Here is a 19,908-nt window from a genome sequence, read left to right on the forward strand (position 1 = left end):
GCATCCCTTAAGTTTGCAGACTTGTTGACAAAGGCCTTTTGTTTACTTTTATTTGCCTCTGTTTACTGACCAAAATGTTCTAGTGGCAGTGTTTATAAATTATTCTTCTGAGAGTACCTGTACTTCCCACTGAAGTCTTTACTGTGTTATTCATTAATTTAATGAGTTTTGAGTTCCTAGGTCTATTTTTTGAGCCAATGTTTTTTTCCCCCACAGTTCTTGGCACAGCTATCCTCTTGCATCTCCACAGTACCCAGACAGTCACTTCATACAACTTTTTCATCCTGGTTTAGCTCCTGAAGTGTTTCCTGCAGTACATGGCTGCTTGATTGTTTGGTGCTGGAGACAAGAGTAATGGGCTAAGGAGTACCATTCTGAGCTGTTTTCCTGATAAACTCTCTATGCTTCTAAAGAAGAATGAAGTTAGGTCAGATAATACCAATGTTATTGAATATAGCTTCTAGATAGCATTTTTTGAGTTAATTACTTTTAAGTTGTTTCTCTTATTACCTCTAAAAATGGAGCAATATTGCACTGATTTATCTGTAATAGCTGCAGTAGATTTTTAAAATTAAAGTAGCTTTGTCTTTAATGTGAAGCTTATATATATAATTGACGGTGTCTTTTGAGCTGAAATTTGTGAAATTGTATTTCCTGTGACTAAAATTTAACTTGCTAGAAACTTTCAGTAAAGTGTCCTGGTGCAGCATATTACTTTTTTAAAAAGTCCATTAGGCCAAATCTTTATTAAAACTGTACAGCTATCTTTCATGCTATTCATATAGTTTTATTTTTCTGATCTGATACTGAATTCTGATGCCCAGATAATCTCCTGTAAGCTTAACATTTTGGCCAGATTGGCTGACAACACCTGACACAGTTGCTCAAAAGTGGATTTTCTCTCCCTACAATGTTAATTGACATGAAATGTTAAATTCTCATACTGCATAATTTTTTGGTGCCATTCAAAAAAAAAATGGTCTTTGTGCTGGGTCCTGATGCCTTGGATGGGCACAAATGAATCTTAAGTTTTGACCTATTAAGACTTGATGATCATATTGCAAGCTACAATAGATTGTTACACCTGCCCCTGAAGCAAGTACATGTCTCAAAATCTTTCAGCTGAAGTGCTGAGTGTGATATACCTGATATGCTGAGTGATATGCTGAGTGATCATATACCTGAGTTCTTACTACTTCTGTGGAGCTACATAGGTAGATTATTAATTTGCCAATATATGGCTTTTACAAATGAGGTGCAGGTACATGATTTTTCATCAGAAGAAGCAGGTTTTGTACTGACAGACTGAATTGTCAGCTACATCAATTTTTTAGATGAAAGTGTTTTCAAAATGAGTAATTAACACTGTTGTCCATAACTAATGCTTTAATGCTTGGACATTAGAACCAGACCTAAAATTCAGGAATGCCAATTAAAACTATATCTCCTCTGTCTTAAGCACGTCCAGGCATTTGAAGACTGGTGTGCCCCAAAATGCAGAACCACACAACTTTACTGGTGGTTCTCTTCACTATCATTCACAGGTGAGAATGTTTTGGGAGGAGAAAAGTTGAAAGACAGCACTATATGTAGATGTATTAAGAACAATGGGTTTCTCAACTAATATTTTCAATTTTCAAATTGATGTGACAGTGTCACAGTTTAACTATGGGCTGGCAATTAACCAAATGCCAGATGCTCTCTATTAATCCCCCTCCCCTCCCTGATGAAGAAAGGAGAGAGAACCTGAGAGAGTTGTAAACTAAACTACACTAACACTAAACTACAGCTTTAATGAAACAATAATGATAAAAAGGAAAACTTATTAAATATATACAAATATACAGACAAATTATACCATGTTCCTCCCGCTTTCCCTCAATGATGTTCATGTCACTACTGAGGCTGCAGGGCAGCCCTGGGACAGTCAGACATCTGTCCCTCTTCAATAAATTATGAGTAGGGTGCTGATTATTGAACCCTGAGATTTTGGGTTACAGTCCTGCTTATCCTGTCATCAGTTACTTCATCTTCTGTATCTTCTATCAGTAGGTATTGGCTGGAATTGGTTTGATCTTGAAGCCTAGAAACCTTTCTTATGCCGTTCACCATCTTATTTCAGATTATCATCACTTTTTATGTTGCCTTCACTGAAATGTAGAGCCTTCTGTCCATAAACTAATTTTTTTTAATTTGCTAATAGATTTTAGGCAACTGCAGTAATTATTTTCTTCACAGAAAGTGAGTTATTCGGTGTCAAAAGCTATCAGGACTTGCTGATTTTATTTCGTTAACACGAATAATATGAAAGGCTTAGGAGGAGATGGAGTTCTTTACTGGACCATCTTTTAGGGCTGTAAAAAAAAATAAATAACATCTTGGTCTTCATGCTCATTTCCATTGTGACTACTAAATTCTGGAAGTTCTTGCAAATTCTTACTTCATATCCAGAGTAATTCTGGATAAAAAACATTTTAAATGTTTTCTAAAGCTAGCTTATTGTAATTACTTGAATAAGACCTGAATTAAAATAATCAGTTAATCCTGGTGTGTGCTGAAACTGTTCTTTATATGCTAATCCAAACTTTCACTTTTTTTATGCCAGAATAGTTTTAATAATATTAGAGATCTGCTGATGCTGCAGAGATACTTAAATTCAAGCTGACATGAGTTTCATTATGAACCCTCATAGGAACACTGTCAAGTCATACTGGCCAAGAATTTAGTGATTATTGTGTGCTGAACAAGTACCAGTGCAGTACCACTGTGTTTTGCTATTGTACATATTTTATATATTAGGCCTCAAGCAACCATCTGGTTACCTCTTTTGACCCAGTTTTTTGAATTTGTGGTAACAGCTTTGAGGATTTTAATAATGTGAGGGCACAATATGTGGTTTAGCTGGAGGAGAGACAGTGGCACACTTCTTGAATTTATATGCATTGGAAGACATGTCAGGAACCAGTAAATGATCTATTTTTTGCAGTGAAATAATCCTACTATATATTTCTCATTTTCTTATACATGCCTGCCCGTCAGGAAGGTGAGTGTAGGAGGGAAGGGAAAAGTGGAGTGTGATCTTTCTACAGGCATATTTAGTTACCAATACATGCCTCATTAATTTGCACTTTAAATGAGTAAGTTTCACATAAAAGAGCTGCCGACCAAAATGCTAACCACACAACTTTCTGGGCAGACTTAATACTTTGCTTTCTGTAAGTTTTTAAGTGCATATTTAGTATGTATTTTTCTTTACCTATTTTTAATCCATAGCATACTTCTTGTGACTCCAGGTATTATGTATGTGAAAAGTAGAAGCTGCCTGGTTTTTAGGGCACAATATTGGTATGAGCACTGCAGAATAGGTATGAATTGTCACTCCCCTTTCTATGTTTGTTTTTCTTAAGACTGAGAAACTGGGTTTTTCATGTTTGGTTGAAGGATATTCCAGAGTCTCACACCTGATTTACAGGCATTTGATGCCCTACTAAAAAAAATTCCTTTTCTGATTTGGCTTACTTGGTGATCCATGACAGAAGGAAATCACACTGTGTGTACTTAATATGAGGAACGTGGTAAGGGTTGCTCAATCTGGTATCCTGGTAATGGCAAAGCAGATGCAATTCCATGTCCCCAGGCTCCAGCTGGTAGTGAGGCTGAGCATGTATTTCCAGTAGGCACATACACAATCACATATACAGCACACATACATACAGCCAATCAGACAGATCAATGCAGACAGAAACACTCAGCTGTTGTCTTGAGTCAGTTTTGAGTTTAGCTGTTCTCCCAAGAAGTCTCCTGTTCAACAGCATCTTTAGCATTGTGGTACTATACCTAAAGCAGACCTTCCCAAATGATGATTTATGCCAAGCATAAATGTTTTATGCCAAGCACTTCATGCTGCTTCATTTAGGGATACTATTCTCTCCCCTTGTTTATAGATGGTAGGGTGAAGTTGCAGGAAGTGGATAGCACAAGGAGTTTGTAGAGAATGCAACTGCTGTTTCTGTGCAGCTGTAGATTTGGTTAAGGCAGAGAGAAAAATGGTGTCCGGACCATCAGAACCAGAACTAGATGTTGCACAGATACGGCAACTGCTTTCCTGAGGATAGGCAGAAAGATATGAGACTTGTGAGAATTAAAAGGTACCTGAATGGAAATTTGTGCTGCTGTACATTAGTTTTTAGTTGCTGAAGAGAAACATAACCAAGAATGATCACAAGAGCTAAAGAGTAATTAAAATGTGACAAAAGGTATGAGGAGCGAATTAAAATTGTCCTGAAGCTGTAAAAGGCTGTCTTGGACTGTAAGATTCCAGAGTGTGTGGGAGACAAAGACACTTGAACTTTTGGAAAGAGACTGACCTCTTACAAACTGAATCACAGATCTTTCCTATCTCAAGATCTTTATTCCTTTGGAAAATGTTGGAGGGAGATATAAAAAAAAAAACCCTTGGTTCTGCTTATTTGGAGGACAGACTTCTGGGCAAAGGCAGTGAAGAGGCTTGTAGCTGACTGTCAGCATGGTCTAAGCAAGAGCCAAGGAATGAATCAGAAACTCATGGAGGAGGAGGTGAAGGGATGAGAAAGAAGTGGGGCTGAGGTAATGGCACTTTACAGAGGAGATACTGATCTGTAATCCTGCACTTCAGAAGCATGTGATTCTGATAACTGTGGGAGGTGAATGGGAACTGAGGGATTTAAACAGGCATGTTTAATTTAAATGATAAAAAGAATAAAATACTTTTACTCAGCACTGCAGCTCTAAATATAACAGCTGAATATTTCCTGAATATTGTTTCTTTAATCAGTGATTTAGAAGAGGGTGTAGGCTACCAGAGCCACACATAAGCCAAGGTGCCAAAAACAAATTAAGGTAGAAAGTCCCAGTTATGCCCATGGACCATGTGAGGTGCATCCTCTTACAGATCAAGGACAGGATTAGAGAAAGGGTCAAAAGATGAGACCCTGAAGCACATGAATATCAGATCACTAGGACAAAAAGGATTTTAGAGACATATGTAAAAAATGATCCTTGCACACCCACAGAGAAGAAAATTTCAAAGTGCGATGGCTGGGACTGTATAAAAATATTGTGTTTTCTGGCTGTCTATTACTTGCAGTTTCAGCTCACATTTTAGCAAATAAGTACACTGTCACCATTGATCCTGAGCATTAGAGAGACTATCAATGATATATTTATTTATTGGTTTTGTTAGTGTCAGGTAATGTAAGACAAGTTCAAATTTCCATATGTTTTGGAGTTCTACTTATGAGTTGTGCATAGCTCCTCACAACCTCCTGCAATTCTTTGAGTGATCCAGAAATAATAGTATCAAAGGCTTTTGAAAGTCATTAGTTATAGTCCTTCCTAAACTATTACATGATGAGCAATAAATAGATCAAATATCCCTAGGGAGCACAGAAGCAAATAGGAATAAATAGTTGGTTTTCATTGTATCAAAGTGGTCTAATATGTCACAAGCTTCCAAGGAAGAATGGATTTTCTTTAGTGTAGTTTTGCAAAGATGTGGGTGATAAACTGGTTTAAATATTTTTTTCAAGAACAGATAAAAATAGAAAATTTCCCTGCTTTCTAGCTGAGCTAGATGTCAGGCTAGCATGATTGCAGACTAAATTTAACGTTGGAAAGTGTAAAGTAATGCATAAAGAAAAAAAAAAAAAGAATTATGCCTATGTATTGCTGTGTTTTATATTAACAACTTTTCCTATTATAGAATACCATGCTGTAGTCACCTTAGAAAAACTTTTTCTCATTGTGAAATGCTTACTTGAAAAAGGGGTGTAAAATGGCACAGCAGCATTTGTATGTCACTGTATTAATCTGTGTTCTCACCTGTAATGTTCTGCTCGGTGATCTAAAATATGACAGGAACAGGATGCTTTGAGGAAAGGCTCAAAACACTTAAGGGCATGGAGAAGCTCTTGTTTAAGAGGGGAAGAGAATTCAGGCCTCTTTTTAGGTTGCCTGGGAGATGACTAAACAAAGACTATTTTTCCTCCAATATCTGTTTCAAAGACTCCACATGCCCTTTCTAAGGGTCAGAGAGCAAGTTATTTATTTATTCTGAAAGGTAATATAATTTTAGGATACCTACAAAGAGGAGTGCACAGAAATGTCTGCATGTGTATTAATACTGTTGTTCTTACACTTGAACAGTGGATGCCTAATGAATAGAGACTGTTGCTAGAGAATGCACTAGAGGAGCTGCATAGGATGAGCAGTGTGCTTTTCTATCTGCACTGGTTGGTTGGAAATTCTGTGAACCTTGGGTTACCATTAGTCAGACTGTGTTTCAAAGCATGCATTTTCACCCCATAAGATTTACTTCCCTAATTAGGTGAGAGAATATGAGGTTTAGGTCTGGGTTGAGTTCACCTGTTCTACTTCCCTCCATTGTGTGCTTTTCCTTGGAAGGGGGAAACACTGAGAAAGGAATGGTGCTGATGGAAGCAGAGCAGTGCTGTGAAGCTTCATTTCAGTAAATACATTTATTGGGGAAGGGAGAAGGACATGAGAGATTCTGTCTTGAGCCAGCTGCCAAATTTGCTTCCAGTGTGGCTAAGACTGTGTCAGAGATCCCTGTCTGGCAGCAGCATAGCTAGACAAAAACAGTTCCCGGAAAGGCAAAATTTTTGCCATTTTTTCCTCTTCTGCCTATCTCCTACTCTTAAAAGAGGCCTGCATCCCTGACCCACGAACTAGAACCACAGCCACAACTAGAACCATAGCCACAACCTCTGTCTTTTACTGTTCACTCTCAAACATGGTAGACTAGTCTCTTGTTCTGTTTCAGAACTTGAATTTATTTGTTTGCAAAGCTCTGAACACTGCCAGTCTTTCTCAAGGGAAGTTTGGTTTCAACTAAATAGAAGTGCTGTACTAAAAGGTAAGATATGTCCTTGTGCATCAAGAGCAAACTGTTCCTTATATTTCAAGTATATGTTTTCTGATGTGGGTGATATACTCCAGACTACAAGGCTTTGTGCACCTTTCTCTGATAATGGATGAAGATGGGTGTTCCTAGACTACCTGGAATGATCAGGGTATTGCTTTGGTCAAATTTAGTTATGTCTGTATTTTCATTATTAACATTATTTAAGGTTGGTCTTGGAACTCATCAGAAATCCTCAGCTTCTACACAGGAAGGGTGCTGGGTTTCTAATAACAGGATGGGAAGAACTTTGCAAAAGTGCATACAGAAGGAAACTCAGAGATTATTTTTCTCATGCTGTTGACTAGGGAGGGCTACACTGCATTTTCTTTTTAGAACACAAGGATTTTAGCCATTGTTATATATGTTCTGGTAGAAAAGAAATAGCAGAACCCTCAAGCAAGACAAGACTGCATGTTTTCCCTGGTAGACCAGATAGTGACTGTTAATTATAGTTCATATCATAGAATCATAGAATCATAGAATTGGCTGGGTTGGAAGGGACCTCAGAGATCATCAAGTCCAACCCTTGACCCACCGGTGCGGTTGCTAGACCATGGCACTGAGTGCCACATCCAGTCTCTTTTTAAATGTCTCTAGGGATGAAGAATCCACCACCTCACCGGGCATTCCATTCCATTGCCTGATCACCCTCTCCGTAAAAAAATTCTTTCTGATATCCAGCCTAAATCTCCCCTGGCACAACTTAAGACTGTGTCCTCTTGTCTTGTTGAAAGTCGTCTGGGAAAAGAGACCAACTCCCACCTGGCTCCAACCTCCTTTCAGGGAGTTGTAGAGAGCGATGAGGTCTCCTCTGAGCCTCCTCTTCTCCAGGCTGAACAGCCCCAGCTCCCTCAGCCTCTCCTCATAGGATCTGTGCTCGAGTCCCTTCACCAGCCTGGTTGCCCTCCTTTGGACCTGTTCCAGGACCTCGATATCCTTCCTGAACTGAGGGGCCCAAAACTGGACACAGTACTCGAGGTGTGGCCTCACCAGGGCAGAGTACATACTTATATGTAGTTATATATAGCTATATCGTTGCATATGGTTACATTAAAGTTGCACATTATAATATAACTAATGTAATATATAATTAATTATAGTTAATAACAATGTTAATATAGTCTACTACTTTGTTTACTTTGTGAATCTTGTTTCTGTGCTTCAGCAACCTCTCACTGCATCACAAAACTTGCATACTTAACCCCCCAAAATCCCAAGAAAACAAAAAACCAACTACCTGCATTCCAAATATTTTAACTAATAATTCATTCAGATTAATCTTCTAAAGTGGTATCTCTTCTAAAGCCATTTTTTGATTAAATCAGTTGCGTCCTATACATTGCATGTCACTGGAAGTGGATTCTGAAGTACAAAATATGATGCTGGCTAAAAATCAGGTATGTGGAACAATATTTCCTTACATTTGATTTTAATCTGTCACACTGCTTTTCAAGTTGGGAGCTGCTTAGTATTTTGTAGACTGCATCAGTCAATGAAAGTGTTATATTCTCATGATTGTTTGCTTGTTTTCAACTGAAAGTGCTGAACCAATTTCTGTCTAGTACTAAGGGAATGTGAAGGAACAGGACTGTATCTTGATTAGCAGTCTGATTCCTTACTCTGATAAGCCACCCACACTTAATTTTTAATTGGATGGGCCTCATTAAGCTAAAGGATAAATTTATACGTCGAAGTCTTCACATAGCCTATAAAGTCAAGAATGCTGAGATACTCAAAAGGTGTAATGGTGTCATATTCTAATCTGGCAGCCCATGCACATCTTCAGATCCAGTGCAGCATCTTACTTTTGTGTATTTTAACTCTGGAAAAGTGTACTTAACATTTTCTTGTAGACATGCTAGCAAGTTTGAATTTTCCAGAATTAGGTATTTTATGTTTTATTCCACAGATGCAAATGTTAAAGTATTTGTATCTATTTTAGTGGTTTTGTATGCATATTCCCAAATACCATAATTTCAGTGCACTGCTGAATGATTTCACTAGAACTCAGACTACAGCTGTAAAACACAATTTTAATTACGACACAGATGCATTTAGATGAGAAAAAAACAATCAACCAAACAAAAAACTGTTAATGTGGGTAATCTTTGACCAATATTTTAATTTCCTTTTTCCCTATGCCATGGTAGTTTAAACAGCAAGTAAAGGAGTTTAGGTTGCTGAAATAGTTATTTAATCATTAGAAATAGAGGTTAGATTTCCTCCAGATTTGTTTTATTATGTACATATTTATTATATGTATTAACATAGCTGCCTCTCTAAAATGTATTTAATTTTAACATTGTAACTGAAAACATGGAATAGCTGCAATTAGCAACAAGTAACTTGCTTTAGAGCATCTTGAGGCAACCTGTTCCAGGGCTTAACCACCCTCATAGTTTAAAGAAAAATCCCAAACCAAAACAAAATAACAAAAAAACCCCAAACTATTTTTTTCCAGATTTTCCTGTGTTCCCACTTGCCTCTTGTCTCACTGCTATGCATCTTGAAGAACAGTTCAACTCAGTCTTCTCTACCCCCACATTAGATAGTTGTGGATTTCAGTAAGATCTCCCTTTTGTCTTCTCTTTGACAGCTGTGAACAAATACTGTTTTCAAAGCCTCTCCTTGTATAATCATGCCCCAGCCCTAGGATCATCTTGGTTGCCCCTTCCACTGGACTTGTTTCCCTCCATGCTCAACTAGCAGAACAGGTACTAAAAGCCTGTGTGCTGCATAAAGTGATACCAACTTGGAGCAAGAGGCTGGGTGAAGGGCAGTGTAGCACTGAACTTTGTGAAGCTCTTGTACTCTTAAGGGATGCCTGTTAAGTCATCTCGCAGCCTTCTTGCATGATGAGCTCCCTTGTCTGGTGTGGGGGCCTGCAGGGCAGCTTCTCTGGCTGTCTGCTTTTAGGTACTACACAAGGAAGGTTTAATGTTTGATATAAAATTTACTATTTGAAGATACCTGGTGCTGCCTGTATGCTATGTTTTGTTTTAGCAGACAGATACACCAATATAATGAAATCACAATACAAGTAAAATTGCAATATATTTTGGATTACCTTGCAGAAGTGTTTCTTATTTCTGGTCTCTATATGTCCACTGTCAGGATGTTGGGCATCCCCAGTTTACTAAGAAGCAATATGTGAAATAAAGCCAGCTCAAGCCTGTTGGTCTCTTCTGAGTTCCTTCTGTTCGTTGGTCAGTTTTTGTATTTTGTGTTGTGCTGAGACACACATACACCTCTCTCCCCACTGGTCTAGCTACCTGGGAAAGAAGTTACATTCAGCTGCCTCAGAGAAGGCTGTTTACACAACCTGGTGGCTTACTCGTATGGCCACATATATAAAACAAATATTATCCTCTGGTCCCCTTTGTGTTGAGATAAGTTCATCTTTCTTTATATTTTTGGTGCGCATTCCTTACGTTTCTTCCCTGACTTCAACTCCTTCTGAGCCTTTTTCCACTGTTGGAGTTTGTAGGTTGGTCATTCAGGCTGTATCTTCCTGAGACTGTTGTAAACATGTACCTTGTGAGCTGATGGCTCACACATAACTGGAGAGGTACCTCCCTGTATCGGCTGCTTCTCACCCCAGCTCTCAAATACATTTATGTTTTGGTCACATGAAGTAAATCTGTCCAGGGTCATGATACTGTCTGGAAAAGAAGAAGGAGAAAAGCTGCAGGCAGCATCAGTACCCTCAGCCCTCTACATGCTCCTGGCATGGATCTGAAGGACCACAAATGAGGGCAACAGCCTCAAATACGGTTGATGGTTTACCTGAGTCATTTTGAAGGACTCAAATCTACTCCAGTGAAAACAGCATGCGAGCTTAGGGCCTCTTGACTGTGCAGGTGACCCTGCAGGTGGATTTTAAAACAAATACTTTTACCTGGTCACAGTCCTTTTTGCTTCAGTGGAGCTGGAACAGTGCTCTTGGTGCTGTGAGTGCACACAGGTTTAAGAAGAACCAGGAGGAGATAACGAAGGAATAGTCTTCATAGACTCGCAAAGGTTAATTGATCTGCTCTAGGAAATGTAACAGACATTCCAAGATTCACTGCCATGACTTTGACACAAAAAAGAGAATGTGTAATTTCTCACTTGCCATCTGTAATAATCATCTCTCTCTTATAATAAAAACAACCGCTGTGATGAGGACGTGTTTTCGTTGATCTTTAAAGGGACCTTAGGGTACCCTCTACTGGCTATTTTTGGAAATCAACCTATGCTACAGCGTACTGGTTAGAAGTTGGCAGCAGTTGAACTTAATCTCTACTGCAGTTTGCATATAGGGTTTTTTTATGGGTTTGAGAGGAGTTTATGGGTAGTGTGTGTGTTTGGGTATTTTGGGGTTTTTTTTCTTTGTTTTTTGATTTTTTTTTTGTTTGTGTGGTTTGTGTTGTTTTGGTTTTGGTTGTTTTGTTTTTTTTTTTCATTACCCACTGGCTTCAGCATAGGGAATCTACCTGTGATTAAACTATGTTTTTAAAGAGTTTCCAGGCTAACCATTCTATAGGTAAAAATGCAAATATTCCAGCTCTTGTTGCCTAGTAACTAAAGCCCAATGTATCATTTCAATGGGATAAATATGATGCACTTTGACTCTCTTGCCCACTTTTTAGTAGCAGAATACACAAATATCTTTAGATTTAAATTGCCTGGTAACTAAAATGTATTGAAATCTGTAACTTTGCAATCTCAGTTACAGTGATTTAAGAGGTGATGTAAATTTCCCGTAATATAGAGTGATATTCTGGTTCTTGTAGCATTGCCTTACTGTTTATATGAGTGAGCAAGTGTCTCAGTGTGACTGTGCATACAAATTTTCGATTACTTTCTGCAATACATTCTCTCAAAGTTCACTTTTCAATTTTGCTTATTGATTTGGTGATGATTTTGTGTATTTTTCTAATGAATCCATTTAAGCAGATACGGTTGGTTCTCAGAATTTTATGTTCAACTATAATGATAACATGCCTAAAATTGCCTAGGACTATGTTTGGTTTAGTTACTGAAGTTGTAGGCAACTGTAAAATATTTACCTCATGGGGCCAAGTTGTGTAAATAAATAATTTTATTAGATTTCTAGTCCTGATTTTGGGTATGTACTTTCACACCTAATCCTACAGTACACTATCAAATGAATTACAGGCTTCTTATTATAACTAATCACACTGTACCTGTAGTAATAAAAGTTGAATTATTATCTTCACATTTGCATAAACATGCTAAAATAAAGTTAGTTCACTGTACTGTTTTAACATTGTAATTAGTAAATCTTAAGAGTACTAATTTTGTGTGTGTGTGTGACTTGTGCCTTTTAAATGCAGATCTCCATTTATTTTGTTAGACTAACTTGATATTTTCAAGGATTATCTATTCAAAACCCACCTGGATGTGTTCCTGTGTGACCTACTTTAGATGATCCTGTTCTGGCAGGGGGGTTGAACTCAATGGTCTCTCGAGATCCCTTCCAACCCCTAACATTCTGTGATTAAAATTAGTTTTTAGTTATTTTGCTTAGCAGCACTTTGTATATTGCAGTGTAATCACATTTTTGGTTTTCCTTAATTTCTCTTTAAGATCCTTTTTTTTTTTTTCCTGTCTGCATTAAATACAAAAAATAAAGTTTAAAGCAGACATCTGCCTTACAAAGTTGTATCACCTGAAGTCCTTTTTGTTTTCATTTGAGTCATAATTGCTAGTTTTATTTCAATTAAAAGAGTATTAAAGATTAAACAAAGCCTGTATTGCTTTAGAAGTCGGGTAGATGCTTACAGAAATGATGGCAAATGTTTGATTCTACAGCTACAAAGATTGAAACTTCTTCCAAAAAGCACTATATAGAAATATATTGTGTAGCTTTTGTGTACCGTTAAACGGGTTTCTAAGTTATTTTACTCTACTCTTCCGGCTGTCTTTCTATTCTTCTAATTTTCTTTTTGCTTGATTCTCTTTAGTTCTACCACAGCTATTGTTTAAATGAAAAACATTAGTAAGAGTATTGCAGTGATTGTATGTTTTCCTTGCTTATTATTGATGCAGCCCAATTTTCTTCATGTGTAAGTGAACAGTTGCAAGACTTCAGTGTGAAGATATTGCCAGTTGTCATCTACTGAAGATGCAGACTAACATTAGTTTCACACTTGAATTTTCTAAAATGGAAGTTTCATTAAAATAACTGCCGAAGGCACGGAAAATTAAAATATTGTGAAGAAGAAACTGCAAATACCAGTGTGGAATTTTGCTTAAGGGCACAATTACAATTCACCTAAATCTCACATTTAAGTTTTACTAGGCAAATAAAATGCATGTTATAGAGTTTTTAAAATTCTTCTTTACTATGTGTTTGCTTTGTGAATGTTAGAGGACATATATGTAATTTATGCTAATTCCTTATTGACATGGATTTTCAATGGGTTATAGAATTTTTTTTTTACAATTATAATTCTAAATTCTATATTTTTACAATTTTAGAATTTACAGGTTCAGACTTTTAAATGCCTGAATTGTCATTCTTCCAAGAAGGTCACAGACTTCTTTGGAAGCTGAATTGAATTCTTACAGAATCAGTTGCATAAAGATGGTTATTATTGATGCTAAATGTCCAATGCTTATGTGTAAACAAAATTCTCATATTCTATTAAGGTCTAGAAAACTTGAATTGAAAGGAATATCTAATGCTGAAGGTTTGGAAGTGAGATTTAATTATGCCTTTGGGAACAGCAAGAAGGGAACTTGTGAATGAATATTGTGAAAAGTTTACATAAAGTGTGAGAATTACAATCTATGGAATGATTTCCCAGTGAACACAGCAGCAGAAATGATGCTTGTTATTTTAAATCCTAAATGGTATTTGCAGGGTGGTAAATTATGTTTATGTTTTAAGTTCTTCAGTTGCACAATGCATAATCTTTGTCTCTGTTTTAGTTTTTTATTATTTTTAAATGGATAATTGATTTATTGATTTATGGATAATTTGTTGGATTATTTTGTTTATTAATATTACAAATATTCTTCTATAAACTCAGAATTTTATTTTGGGTTATTAACTACCTGTTGTTTCTTAAAGGTACTGCTCCCAGCAGCTGGTCTCTTACAACTGCAGGATGTGAAAAGGACTTGCTGTGAATTTTTGGAATCCCAGCTTCATCCTGTCAACTGCTTGGGGATTCGTGCTTTTGCAGACATGCACGCATGCACAGATCTTTTGAATAAGGCCAACACATATGCAGGCAAGTGACCATTAGTACAGCAGACATAGCTTGCTACCTGTGCTTGTGGGTACACACAGACACAAATTCCCTACCCACCCAGCCCACCCAATGGGAACTGAATTTTATCCAGGATGCTGCAGGCATGCATTTTCTGATACAAAGTGAATTTGATATGAATGTCTTTAAGAGAATTAAGGTTTCCTGTCTGGAAAATAGTTAAAAGCAAAAAAGGGCAGCACCTTTGCAGGCTGTACAAGGTCTAAGCACTTTGTAATCCTGTTTAGATTTTTTGTTTAAAATTTTGTGTTGTCGCTTAGGGAAGGAAATAATGAAAGATAGAATAAAATTCTGGCAACTGCCCCAAGCTGAAGTCTGTAGGAAGTACATGGGGGAAGAAAAGTGGGAGGTGGTGGTGCTGTCTGTATCCCCTGTACTGCACTCACTAGGAAACAATAGATGTACCATGGGTACTGAGTTACCAACTTGCCTTCTGAAAGTCCTAGTCATATAGCCAAAATTTAAAATTTTCTACTATAAAGGGTACTTGTAGTGTCATTCATTTATCTTGATACAAAGTAGATAGAGGTACATCTTCTAACTAACCATATAGCTGAATGAGCACAATTCCACTTTCCTTGTACAGTGCACTTGCTATTGGATTTTTTTCTCATTTTTTCCCCATAAAAAATGTTCATTGAATTATTAATCTTATTACTAGTAGTGCATTGTCTTGATCATCCTAAAGGCTGTTACTCCTATCTGTAAGAGGACTGGCTCATGTCAAGTCCTGACCATCTCTGAACAACAGATTCTTGTTTTGCTTGCTGCTGTGAATGTGAAAGCAATTTTCATTCTGCAGTGTAGTAGCAGTAGTGTTGTATAGGGGGGAAGAATAAGTATTTCCTCTTCATTGTTGCTGGCAAGTTCTCAGGTGTAAAAATGCTAAACTGGACTTTAAGATAGATGTAAGGCTGAAGTGAATCCAAGGGCATCTAACGTGAACATATTAAGGAATTAGATTGGCTTATGACAAAGACTCTAAGAAGAGAGTCCTTTCAGTTGAAAAGGTAAAAGGCTAGGAGAATGAGAAGGAATTCAAATCTTCCTCTGCATGAAAATAACTGAGAATGAGTAAGCTTAACCTGTGAGGTATTTTTGTAAAGTTATTTCATATAGTAAGGAAAGTAAAAGTAGCAGATACATGTAGTTATAGAGAAAGTATGACTAAATTGGTAATTTTTAACGTAATGGGCTAAAATCTTGTTTGACTGCTCTTGATGCCAAGAAAAGTGGTGTAATTCAGATTACTAAAAAGTAAATGAAACATTGTTTAAGGTTGTAACCAAACACTGTAACCAAAACTAAAGCTTTAAGTTGCTTCTAGTAGCAATGATTTTACTGTTTCTTTGTGTGTAGAGTGCCTTCGGATCTCGATGTTTGAGTCCAAACTGAAGAAACCATGATGAGGAATTACTTTTTAATGGAAGCTTTTTATAGTGATCGTAAAATCCTGTTTTATAGGGTTTAACTTACTAGCCAGTGAAGTAGTTTATTTTGCTATGAGCTTTCGCAGTGAATATTCATAGAGTAGGACAAATTTATTTGGAAATTTTGAAGTGATTGATTGTCAGAGGCTGAGTGTGACTTTCAGGTATGCTTCTTCCGTGCAATTTGCAGCTGTCTGTGCAATCTCAGATCTTTACTTCTCTTTTCAGTGTCTCTTGGATCTTTCATTTCTATTTTAGGTTCATCAAAACTGAATTGATTTCCATCTAAACATATTTCCCTTCTCCCTCTCTTCCTCTGTCACTGACTTCTGTGTTGGCCCCATCATTCAGGTTTGTACACCTGACAACTTTAATTCTTCTCCACCATTTTCTCTCAACTAGGCATTTGTCTGTTCCTGTATTTTATTTCTTCCCTCCCTATCAAATCTGCTCTACATCATGTTTCTCTTTTTCTGCAATGTGAATTTATCTCTGCCATGACTTCCTTTCTGTCTGCTAAGGTCATTTTACTACTCATGCAATATTCTTTTTTCCCTTGGATCAAATTCTAAACTTTCCTCCTTGGTTTTTCCAGTTCAGCAGAATTACCCTTACTTCAGTCTTTTATATCATATCTCTACTACTTTTGTGCTTGGAACAAACCTTCTCTTTTCTTGGTAATCAAACCACTTTCTATTTCAGTCAGATTCCTCCAGAAAGCACTTTTCTTGTCTGTACTTCCCTTTTTGTCAAAGTATTCTTGGACTCCTGCTGGCCCATACCAGGAGCTGCCAGCTCAACTCCTACTGTGTTTTTGCTGTATCTGTGTGGTGAATTTTAAAGCAATGTACACTCTGTTCTTACTGTTGAGATAAATATGATGTGCGTAGTAGACTGTGAGATACTTCACTGCATTGCACTCTCTTCACAGCCTTTTTTAATCCCTATCACTCTGTCAGGCTTAGTATGAGAGCAATTCAGAAAAGGAAATTAAAAATGAAATACCATGATAAGGCTGCAGGAAAAAAGAATCATATGCTATTGCTTTTCATAACTTTCCTAAAATGTAAAGTGACCAATTAGCCTCATTGACAATTAGTACAGAAATAAAACTGAATATTTTCCTGAAATAGAGCACTAAGTGCTTCAATACATATGCCTGGGTCCAAATAATAGGCTTTTTATTGCCTTGTATAGTTTTAAACATAATAAAAAGGATTTTGATAAATGCTTTCAGTTGCCCTAGTTCCTAGGAAATATGTTTTATCATACAGTTGTTTGGGAGTTTTTAGCTACTTCCAGAAGATTATAGTATCTCACCAAGAATAAATATTTAAAAAAAAAAAAAAAAAAAACCAAAAACAAAACGGAAATGCAGTAAAATTATATGATTAGGTGTCTGTCAACAGCATTCTTTGTTGCTGTCTTAATTGGGAAATTAAGATATACAAATCAGCCATACTTAGAAGTTTTTAATCTACTGAAAATGTATTAAAATTATTTATATATTAATTTAAAAAAAAATTCAAAAACTACTGAGTTTGTTTTGAAATTACTTGCTTTTTTAATGCGTATTTTCCATGAGTTCTAATGTGTATTTGACTGAATGACTTTGTGATACCTGTATTTAGACTGCTATGCAAAAAGTTTTAATGCAATCTTTTGGGGTAATATAATATCAAATCAAAAAGGTCATCATATTTCTGACTTTTTACGCAATAGGAAGCAACACTTACATGTACTAACTATAGTTAAAGTTCAGATATTTCATGTTTTAGGGAGCACATTTTACATAGGAGATGCTTAATTATGAATTTTACATTATTTTTTCCAACTTCTTCTCTGACTCTGTGTTAGTAATATCAAAAATTCTTGTAGCTTCTAAACAATCTCTCTTCAATTTATTTCTTGAAGCTAATATTTGTATAGATTAATTTCTAGAAATATAAAATCTAGGGCCCTGGCAAGACTCTGAGTGCATTATTGGTTAAGTGTGTTTGAGAACACAGGAACAGTGTCCAACTTGTAACCCTTCCTCGTTTTGTTCAGACAACCTTTGCTGTGAGAGAGGCTCTGCAAGCGGGGTACAGACAACGGCAAAGGAGAAGGAATTATTTGCTGGTCCTAGGTGGGACTTGCAGACTACCAGACTGGGCACTCCTGGTAAAAGTGTGTTACTCTTAGAAGTCCTCAGTACTTCTGGTAAAAGTGCTCAGGGAGGAAGGGTTGGCCTTTGTTCCTCCTTGGAAGGGGCTGCTCATCAGTCTTGCTGGATTTCTGTCTGCTGACTGTTTTCTTCTGTACGGTTTTATACCTTTTCAGGTCAATGAAACCACTTGAATTTTCAAGCTTCTTACAACCTGTATCTCAGCCATTATTAATTCTTCACACACACCCACACCCCCATTCTTATCTCAAATGGCTTTTTGTACTTTGTCAAGGCTCTTTCTTAAAACTGGAAAAAAAAAAATCTCAAATTGCTGAGAGAAGATGTGTGGCTGTGCCATTTCAGCATTAGGCCTTTTATAACAGACAGATAAACTCCCAGGATCAGAGCTTTTGGGATTAAGGGTCCAGAAACTAGAGTAAGTACAGAAGAGGATTATTGGATTTAAAAAGTAGTGAAAATAATTTCCTACTAGAGAAAATAAGTCTTTTGGATGTTAAAATTCTTCCAGCCTTTGTTTTGCTACACTTGCTATGCCAAGTTTAGGAAAAAGAGGCAGGGAGATACTTCTGCTAACAGGCAATGATATCATAGAACCAAATGGATACCTATGTAGGTCAGAAGTTATTAGAAAAATGAAACTCTTGAACTTCCTTCCAGCAGGGGTAAAACCCCAACTTTTACTGAAGTAATAGCCTCCTGTGGTGGGGTAGGTCCTCTGGTAAAGGAGTGTGAAATGTCTATAATTTAAGCACATCATTTATATGCGTCAATGATACCTATGTGGGATTTGAAAATAGTAGGCAATTGATACAGATTACTTGAAATGAACTTCTGTTGCAACTGAACTTTCTGAGCTGCTGCCTGTTCTTATGGTGTCCCAGAAAGAACCCTGCTTTGGGTTGTACCACACTTGCCCACTCTAGGATTAAGTACAGTTGAGGCCTCTGATCTTTTGTTTGTGAGGATTCCTACAAAGAGGATGTGACATGAGCAGTGCTAGTCCATCCTCAGATTTAGTCTGCAATATGCCTTTTGTAGTCTTGGAGGATTTTCACAAAACAACAATTTTTCCTAAGAATATGTTGCATTTTTTAATTTGCTGTAATGGGATGTACAACCTGAACAGAGATTGGTAAAAGCTTTAAGTGAAGAGGGAAATGCTTTTTTTTGACTAGAGAGACATTGCTCAGTGCTTAGGTCTGACATGTTTCTTAGTTATAACCAAAGAATAATAATGTACTTCCACTCACCACAAAGGCCAGTTTGGGGTTTGGAGACATTGTATTACCTGTGGAAGACGTGTATTTTGAGGGCCACCTTAATACAGCAAACCTTGGCTTTTTGCATCGTGCTGAGAAGATGATGGCGGAACTTTCGTTAGGGAATCACATGTGCAGTGAAGCAGGGTTTGCTGTGTTGTACTCAACTGTGGGACATGATGTTCTTGACTCGGATGCTTTTGAGACTAAATCTTGGAGTCCTGCTTAGACTTGGAAGCATGCATGCCTTCTGTAGGCTATTCTTGTAGTTGTACATTCATATGCATGAGGTTGGAAGGACATAGCAGAGTAGTTCTTCATATTCTATTCTCAGTAGCAATGTCTGTTGCTATGCTTCTGTTACCTTGGCAGCTATGAATTTCATGGTGTTCTCAAAAGCAGTTACTTAAGCATAAAATTGACAAGTAAATCAGATGTTGTAAAAAATTGATTCTGCCATGTTTAGCTTCTGCTGTTTCGCCAGTTCCTGTTTGACCAGTGCATTATCATAGAATCATAGAATCGTCTGGGTTGGAAGTGACCTCTGAGATCCTCAAGTCCAATCCACAATGTTCCACAATTGATCCACAATGATCCACAATGTTAGGCAATTATTATGTTAGGCAATTAGTAAAGACCTTTTGTCCCACGCCAAAAAATAGTAACGTGACTTTGTGAATTAAAGCAATAATTAAAAAAATCTAATCCTTGCTAAATATTTTTATTTACATTTTTATTTTATCTGCTTGCAAAATTGTTCTCTTAAGAGAATATAAGGCTTAGATCTCTCTGAGGTCCCACTCAT

The 19,908-nt window shown here is 37.0% G+C and overlaps 1 protein-coding gene across 6 annotated transcripts in view; it reads left to right on the plus strand.

Annotated features, from left to right (window-relative positions):
* KLHL2 (kelch like family member 2) overlaps positions 1 to 19,908 on the plus strand; it is a 54,894-nt gene that overhangs the window by 19,118 nt on the left and 15,868 nt on the right. For all 6 annotated transcript variants that reach the window (XM_071743094.1, XM_071743096.1, XM_071743098.1 and 3 more), the window contains one exon: positions 14,043 to 14,205. In XM_071743094.1, the coding sequence (XP_071599195.1) occupies positions 14,043 to 14,205 (163 nt within the window). The remainder of the gene's footprint in view (positions 1 to 14,042; positions 14,206 to 19,908) is intronic.

Source organism: Heliangelus exortis, chromosome 4 (genome assembly GCF_036169615.1).
Source record: "Heliangelus exortis chromosome 4, bHelExo1.hap1, whole genome shotgun sequence".
Lineage (NCBI taxonomy): Eukaryota > Metazoa > Chordata > Aves > Apodiformes > Trochilidae > Heliangelus > Heliangelus exortis.